This window comes from Aythya marila (assembly GCF_965140915.1).
Source record: "Aythya marila genome assembly, chromosome: 20".
In the NCBI taxonomy this organism is placed as follows: Eukaryota; Metazoa; Chordata; class Aves; order Anseriformes; family Anatidae; genus Aythya; species Aythya marila.
Window position 1 is genome coordinate 7,434,365 of NC_139061.1, and position 8,081 is coordinate 7,442,445.

Consider the following 8,081-nt stretch of genomic DNA (forward strand, 5'->3'; position numbering starts at 1 on the left):
CCGGAAGCAGGAAGCGGGGCCTTGAGGGGAGAGGGGGGGCGGTGAGGACGGCGGCCGGCGAGGGACAAACTTGTGCCGGGCCGCGCGCGGTGTCCCTGAGGGGGCCGCGCGGGGGCGCCTCCCCCCCCCACCATCCACCCCCTTTTCCCCGACCTCCCTCCTCCCTGCAGCCTTCCAGAATGTTCTGAGGGGGGGAGAGGACCCCACACACACACCCACACCCCCCCACACACACCCCTACTTTATTATTTACTATTTATTTATATAGTGAGGCACACAGAGGGTCCCCGTGACGCCTTCGTGCCCCATAATGGCCCCGGGGGGGGGAGTTTGGGTGCCACAGCCTTGTGGTGATGGGGTTGTCGGCACCACAAAACACCACAGGGCAGTCGGATGCCAGCAGGACGGGGCGGCCAGGTGGCCTGGGTGGCCCCGAGGAGCTGTGCTGTAGGACGGAGCCGAGAAGGTGGCTGCCAGCCCCTCAGTCCCGTGGCACACCCCGATCCAGCCCTGGGGGTCCCTCAGCGAGCGGCCGCCGAGCCCCGTGCCTGGGTGTGCGCACAGTGAAGGTTTGGCAGCTGCCCAGGCAGCCTACCTACCCCCCCCGGCTGTGCTTTAAACAATAAACCAGAATCGGGAGCCGTGAAGAAGTATTTGTATTTCAAAAAGACCACAGGAACTCGAGCCTCATTGCAGGGTTTAATCATCTCTTGCAGGGGTTTGTGTTCCTCCACTACAAGCTGTGGGTGTGCACGGGAACTTGCTGATCCTTACCTGCAGCGAAATGAAAAAAAAAAAAAAAAGAAAAATCACCTACTATGGAAAAAAAAATACAAAAACATCTGAGTGGAATTCACTTGGGCTGTATTGGGGCATCCCGTTTTCTCCCACTGCCTCCCCACAGGTGTTGCAGGGTGCTGGAATGGCCAGGCCAGGAGCCACCTGGGGCCGTGCCTCTGCGCTCGCAGCCTGGCTGGCATTAGTGTGTTGAGGTCTTTTGTTCCCCAGCTTCTGCCGAGGCTTAAAGACAGGATTTAATTCAGAAGCTTGTTCTGGGAAGCTGCATGAATAAGCAGTCAAATACTTACAGAGCTGTTTCACTTGATTTCTTGAAGCACTGAAAATAAAGACAGAGTCCTGTTATCTTTCATATGTTCTGGCCAAGGGGTATTTTTACTAATGTCTCACATGTGTGTAATTCTTTCCCCCTATAATACCTAATATTTGATTTGTCTACTGATAAATCTAACGCAGGAGGTAGTACATAATGGTTCTCTAACACTGAAAGCAACCCAACAAAGCAGTATAGAAAAGGCAGAAAACAAAAGGGCATCGCAGCAAAACAATCTACTTTTTTCCCTCTGAAACTAGATCTATCCGTACCTTAAAAATTTTATCTTTTCGAGCCACAATCCCAAAAAGCACGGTGAGCGTAACCACCACCACAGCAGCAATAACAGCCTCCATGGGGAAAACAGGTTTTTTATCTGTAAAGAGGGGAGAGGAGGTTGTGTATCTGCTAGATTGGTACAGTTACATAAAACAAGTCATTTCACAGAACCACAGGAAGGCACATTTCTATTTTGGCGAACCAAAGGAGGAATTAAAATGTCAGTCCCTGCAGAGGATCCCCGGGGTACTGTTACGTGTGGCAATATGGATGTCCAGCTGTATCACTGACAGCTAACGTTGCTTTTATCTCTTTTTCAGGACACCATGGGCAGTGTGGTGGGCAGTGGATGCCCCTAATCTGGTGGGCCACCTGACCAAGCATCACCTGTCAGAGACACAGGCATCCAGCACGGCTCGGCCTCCGCCTGCCTGTAGTCCACAGAGGTACAGTCATTTCTGGAGGACAGCTAATCTCTCTTGCCTTAAGCAGCTTTTTTAGCATGACAGAATACTGTGGTTGGAATACAAAGCTTCAAGTGAGACCTGAGGTGCTTTAAAACACACTTGGATGTGCCCTGTCATCATGGGAAGTGAGAAAGTGGGACGAGTCTGCTTCAGGCCATGCTTGCCAAGTGCCTTTGAATAACAAGTGAAGCAGGAAAGGCCTTTACTGGTGCTATGCACCTGGGCGCAGGTGAGATCCTCATAAACACGGGGAGTTTGCCACTTTCCACTTACATTTCTTTACACTTCTCCACCATATTAATGTAAGTGGATTGCTATCATTGTAAAACAGAACGGAGAGTTAGATGTGAACCTTATTGTTTAGCAGCAGCCTTGTTACCTTCAACTATCAGGTGGAAATTCTTTCTCCCAGTTCCCAAAGAGGATTTCACCTCACAGGTGTAGGTCCCGTTGTCAGACTTCACTAATTTCGTGATAGAGAGCTGGAAGACCTCGCTAGTCTGGTACACCTGGTAGCGATCTTGCTGTAGGGTCAGGATGGTGTCGTTCTTGTACCAGGTTGTTTGGCCTTGCGGGTTGGATTTGGCATTGCAGGTCAGAGTGACGTCTTTGTCTTCTTCGGCTTTGACGGTCTCGTCTTCTTCAGTCACGTTGGGAGGAACTGTTCAGAGTAAATGCAGATAAATAGGTCATTAACAACGCTGCTCGCCATTAAACAGGAAATAACTTCGCTTTTCACATCACTTGTGTGCCTTGTTTAAATGGGGTTGGCACGCTGCCCTGCAGCCCTTCGTGATCCCCAGGGATCAGCAGGGCAGGCATGACAGTCGCTCCCGTGACTCCCCTGCCCTGACTTGTATCCTTGAGAAAGAATCTAGGTGGAGGCAGGGACATGGCCAGAAAATCTTCTTAAGGGCCCACCCACTCCCTGCAAAAGAGGCATCAGATCAGGCCATAAGCAACAGTGTGGAAAGGGAGTGTCTTACCACGTGAGCCGTCTCCTCCTAAACGCATTTTTTCCGGGTGAACACAGCGTACAAGGGTGCAAAACACCCTGCCTTCAACTCACACCCAGACCCCAAGGTGCTCAGCCCATGATTCTGTCTCACCAGGCCGTTCCACACAGATATCCACAACAACGACTCACACTGGACATCCAGGATCACCGAGACCTTGATGGATTTGTCCCGCATCAGCTTGCACGTGAAGGTGACACCATTGTCGGTCTCAGTGGCCGGGGAGATGCAGATGTTGCTGATGTTCACTTTGTTCCCATCTTTCAGATCCACTTGGCCATCTCCTCGGTACCAGAGCAGCTCCTCGGCCTTGCTGCTGTTCTGTACCAGGCAGGAGAGGGAGATGGGAGTCCCAGATGATGTGGACAGGGTGAAGTCAGCAGCATGGTTGTTTACAGACAGTTCCACGCCTGCAGAAGGAGAATGAGGGCAGTTGGGTGTCCTAAGCTGTACCCTTCCCACAGAAGCCCTGCGGTTTCCCCAGGCCTTGACTTTGAAGGAGACACTGACAGAAGAGCTTCAGGCTTCAACATGACACTTAGCTTTCAAGTGTGACTTTAGTTTCTGAGACAGGAAGCATCTTCATCACAAAGCTCACTTCATGGTTACTTAAAATCAAAGTGAGGCATTTGCAACTGACTGCGTGAATGCCAAAGCCTGACCTATAATAAGACAATGTCTGAAAACCACATTATGTCAGCAACGATGTAACACACAGCAAAAGAGCATCCTGCCAGTATTGCCCAACCTTCTGCTACAAATCACTGATGCAGCATACCTCTCCCCTCAGTTTTCGTGACACAGTTTGGTATTCTGCTTTTTGGCTTGAGCTGAACGTGCTTGAGAGTGTAGAGTAGTGAATCAGCTCCTCTGCCATGCCCAGGCAGTTTGTGAGTTGCAGTTAATCTAACGTACAAACCTCAGGATGCATTAAATGGGAAAACAGTATGGGAAATAAATTTTTCTATCAAGTTAAAACTCACTAGACTAACCAGTCATGGATTAACGAGCTAAAAGTACATTGCAGAATATAAAGGCACAGCGGCCTCGTCATTCCCGTGCAGCTGCTGCACTAACATTTGAAAATGCTGATGCTTCCCCATTCCCTGCTCAGCTCCTCTAAAATCAGAGGCCAGCTTTTAGGCAATCCTCAGGGAAAGAGCTCCAGAGCATACGAAAACTTGGGATGCTGCTGTGGCACATCACCCCGGGCAGCACCCAGCCCCGGTTTCTCCTGTCAGCACGAGGTGGTTCGGACAAAGTGATGATGGATTTTTTTCCATTGCTTACCTGTGGCTACGCATGCCAAAAAGCAAACCACGAGGACAGGCACTGCATAAGGGACTGCAAGGCTGCTTTTCTGTGCCATCTCCGAGGAGCCCAGCCGGTGCCTGTTGAAGAGAGGGAAGGCCACAGCGCTGCTGCCACTGCTGGGGCTCGCAGAGGGGCTGCCTGCTGCCATCAGACACCCTGGGGAGAGCCCTCACTGACACCAGGCCGGGGTCACTGGGGATAAACTAAGCCAAGTTGTTGCACAACTTTTTCCAAGTCCAAGCATAATCAAGGAGATTTTGTGTCTTTCACCTCCGTTGCATGACTCCGTTGCCTCTCACTACCTGTCTGCCAGGGGCGGCTGTCTCTGGGATGTGGCAGAGGACTTACCTTGGGAAGTGTCCCAGGAGAGGCTGCTTCTGAAAAGAAATGTGCAGCGCTCTCCTCCCTGCATTTATAAGGTCTGGATTTTAATATTTTATGGTAGTTCACTAAGAAGTGAGTCCATAAAATGGGTTCAAGGCCTCATTTAATTCCTGGATTTCTGAGCTCCCAGAACACTGAAGAAAAGTATTTGCTGGGCTCTGCTGTCTGTTTTATGAGACTTGCTGAGGCAATGAGTAACTAATGAGAAAGTTCCTGCATCAGCTATAAAGACCTTCTGCCAAAAATAACACCTTTTCACTTTCAGCTTTCTGGCTGTTTGTGACACCGTTTCAAGCCGTAGGAAGTTTATCCTAGATTATTCTTGAACAGGAGGAGACTCCGATACTCCCCCTCCTGCCTGAAGGTCCGTTGCTGTGTCCTTCTTTGATGGAAAAGGGAGAAAATGCACCGATTCAGACTTTGAACCGTGTGTTGGCAGAGGAGGGAGCAGAGCCACTGCCCTGCTAAAAGGTGAGTACCCTCGGCTAGCTCAGCCCCTGGGAAGAGCGAGGGTCGCCACGCTGCAGTGGTGCCACATGATAAAAAGGAAATGTTTAGAGTAAATGAGGATGTGAAGGATGAAAGCACAGAGTTTGGGGTGTGTTTTTCAGTCTAGAAAGAAGAGCAAAGGAATTAGAGGTTCCATGGTGGGTCTGTCATTGATGCAGGGCACAGCATCAAATGGCACCTGGGGAAAATTCTGCCCTGGATTTGCCCCAAGTCTGTGTGACAGGCAGCGAGGTGAACTGGGGTTCCTTGGGTTTACAGTTTTGAAATGAAAGCGATGGCAGTGCCCTGTTTTGCAATGGGATTTGGGAACTGCCAAAGGAAGGGAGACTAGAAAAGCAAGGTGTTAACTTGGCCAGAGGCACCGAAAGGGAATGCTCTAAAACTGATAAGAATTACTTTCGCAATGACTTTTTGCATATTCCCTTTTATAAAGGGCACAATCATCCTGTGGGAGTCTAATTACCGCCGAGGTCTCGAGCTGAGTGGGTTGCGTTATCCACCTTCCCGGGACACCTAGGAGGGACAGAAACGTCATGTTCCGGGACGCAAAGCAGCCCCTGGTGACTCAGACCAGGAGGAACCCTTCAGACAGGCAGAACCCCGGTGAGTCTCCACGGCAGCAGATCCAGTGCCCTCCTTTGAGGTGTTTGGATTGTGTCAAGGCTGGGTTAGGCAGAGCTAGGCTTGAGCCACAACCATCCACCCACCCGCTCCTCCTCGCCGTCCTTATGGCAACAGTGGGCTGACAATAATAAACCCCAATTAAGCCTGTTGTTAAATATGACTCTGAGCAGCCCCGAAGGGAGTAAATTAACACACAGCAGTCTATTTCTGGGTGTAATCCAAGCCTTGGAAACCCGAGAAGAAAAGATTGAGAACGTGATAGAGATTGGGCCAAAGTTCATTTTCCACTGGCTGTCTTAACTTCCAGCTCCAACCTCCTCTTTGGTTTGGTTTCCACTTGATTATCCTCAGTGCCTCCAGGGGTAGAGAGCACAACGAGTAATCCCCTGAACGTTCGCTGGCAGGCAGCACAATTGATATTCAGCAGTGAGGGTGGAAGATTGCTCCTGGAGTCTGGGGCACAGCAGGATCTGCACCAACGTGCGGGAGCTGGGGAGCGAATCCACGGGCTGGGCTGTGTTGTGAGGCGAATGGTGCCTGCAAGCCCACTGTAATCCTGCTCCAGAAAACACCTCTGCTCCAAGCCTGCTCCCGTCTTCCTACTCATGGTGGTTCTCCTCTCCTAATCCCTTTTTAATATGCGGTGCTACATATTTTGCAACCCCATTGTTCAGGCATGACTCTAACACAGCCTCCGCTGGCCAGCTGTCAGCTGACGGGGCCGGGCTGCCAGGGGATGCCACAAGTATCCTCAGCACCCCTGGGCCTCCCCCAAAACCGATTTTCCCAATGTAAAGATCAGGAAGGATGAGACATGGATTTGCAGGCTCGCAGCCCATGCCCCAGATATCGTCCACTGTTGGGACAGAACTTTTTCACAAGTTGGTTAATAATTCTGTTTCCTGATCGCCCTGAAATGAAAGGTCGCACGCTCTGAATAGCCGTGGGAAGGAGAAAGAATAGCAAAAGGAGTGCTGGACCAGTGCACGTTGTAAAAAATGATGCAAAAGAAGGCACTCAGCAGGCGAGTGGCATCTGGGCTGTGATGTGGTGCTGGTGAGTAATGGGTGCGGGTTTGGGCGTGGAGGCACGGGGTGCGGGTGCCCCCTGCGGGACACAGGGTGCCTCTGGCAGCCCGTGGCACTGGCCCAAGCTGTGGGTAGCAGCTCGGAGCAGGGGTGTGGGACCTCCTGGGTGGGTTTGGGTTTCATCCTAGCGTGGGAAGCCCCCTGAGGAGCCTGTGCTGGCAGCGGTGCAGTACGGAGCTGTATCCTGGCCTCGCTGTGCTCATCTTTCAGAAGTTTAGGTAGTTTTTTTTAGGCAGGCATCAAGGTTTAAATTGTTCAAACAATTCCTTGAAGCTGTTGTTTCAGGATCTTCTGAGCTCTCCCTCCTTGAAGTGAGCACGAGGAGCAGAAATGTGTCCAGGAGGACAAGTCTGACCTTTAGGGAAGAGCATCGAGGCACTCGCCAACATTTCCTGTGCTGTGATGAAAACATTCAGAGACTGCAGGAACTCTGAGGAGTGTGCAGGGACGTCGTGGCATGCTGCTGCACCAGAGTGCCTGCTGCTGTTCTCAGCCCTCTTCCCGAACTGCTCTGGGTCACATTTGGCGCTGCTGGCACGCCTCGTCGCCGGTCTTCATTTAGAAAACTAAAGATAGCACCCGAGTGTGGCCGTTGCTATCCTAACCTGAGAAATACAGTCCCAAATAAAAGCAAATGTGAAAAGAACTTAGCATGACATTAGCAATATAGGTCCCTGCAGGAGATAAAGGTGAGTTTTCTGTGCTGAATTCCACCTCGGTGTTGGTCCTTGCAGCTTCCCATCTAGGGAGTCCTGTTTAACAGCCTTCAGCTTTCACACCTAGTAGCACTCAGGCAAATTAATAATATTGATCCTTAATTTGCATCATGAAACTCCATTTTCAACCTGATTAAAGCAATTTGCAAGGCAGTCTCCTGCCTCAGCAGGCTTGTAGCAGAGATTGTCTGTTAGGTCCCTGTGACTTTGTTGTTTTTCTGGACAGAAAACATGCCTCTGCCACTGCGGGGCAGGACTTCAAGGGTTTTTTCTTCCTCTGGGAAAAGAAAATGACTGGGGATGCTGCTAAGTTGGGTGCCTGTTTCTTGCCTGATTTAGATGCTCTCTGATGGCCAGTGCAGGAAATTCCTTGGTATTATTCTCAGATCTGCTTCTCTTTCATCGCTGTTCTTCTATGGCTACTCTACAGCCCAGACCCAAGATATTTTTGCCTACCTAGGAACCATCATCACCAGTGGGATTGCTCGGAAGTGCTCTGCTGGAAATCCGAGTGCTGATTTGATCGTGTGAAGACCTGCCAAAAAACACGAGCAGTTTGAACTTCCCTGCCG

At 50.6% G+C, this 8,081-nt stretch overlaps 1 protein-coding gene and 1 long non-coding RNA gene across 2 annotated transcripts; one reads left to right on the forward strand and one right to left on the reverse strand.

The window, feature by feature from the left end:
• Positions 1–644: 644 nt before the first annotated feature.
• TMIGD1 (transmembrane and immunoglobulin domain containing 1) lies at positions 645–4,655 on the reverse strand. The gene is made up of 7 exons (XM_082776052.1): positions 4,536–4,655; positions 4,164–4,264; positions 3,005–3,283; positions 2,237–2,518; positions 1,384–1,487; positions 1,089–1,117; positions 645–774 (listed from the first exon to the last, which is right to left on the reverse strand). The coding sequence occupies exons 2-7, from the start codon at positions 4,240–4,242 to the stop codon at positions 771–773; spliced, it is 777 nt and encodes a 258-aa protein (XP_082632178.1). The 5' UTR covers positions 4,243–4,264; positions 4,536–4,655; the 3' UTR covers positions 645–770.
• Positions 4,656–4,915: 260 nt separating this feature from the next.
• LOC309885820 lies at positions 4,916–6,764 on the forward strand. Its single transcript, XR_014318853.1, has 3 exons — positions 4,916–5,042; positions 5,515–5,684; positions 6,629–6,764. It is a non-coding gene; the product is annotated as an uncharacterized lncRNA (long non-coding RNA).
• The last annotated feature ends 1,317 nt before the right edge of the window (positions 6,765–8,081 follow it).

Excerpts from the sequence above, each read along its gene's own strand:
- TMIGD1 (XM_082776052.1), bottom strand. The coding sequence starts at position 4,242 with ATGGCACAGAAAAGCAGCCTTGCAGTCCCTTATGCAGTGCCTGTCCTC. Across the intron at positions 2,519-3,004 it reads GGTGATCCTGGATGTCCAGT|TTCCTCCCAACGTGACTGAA; the intron begins GTGAGTCGTTGT and ends TACTCTGAACAG. Across the intron at positions 1,118-1,383 it reads GAAAAGATAAAATTTTTAAG|TGCTTCAAGAAATCAAGTGA; the intron begins GTACGGATAGAT and ends CTTTATTTTCAG.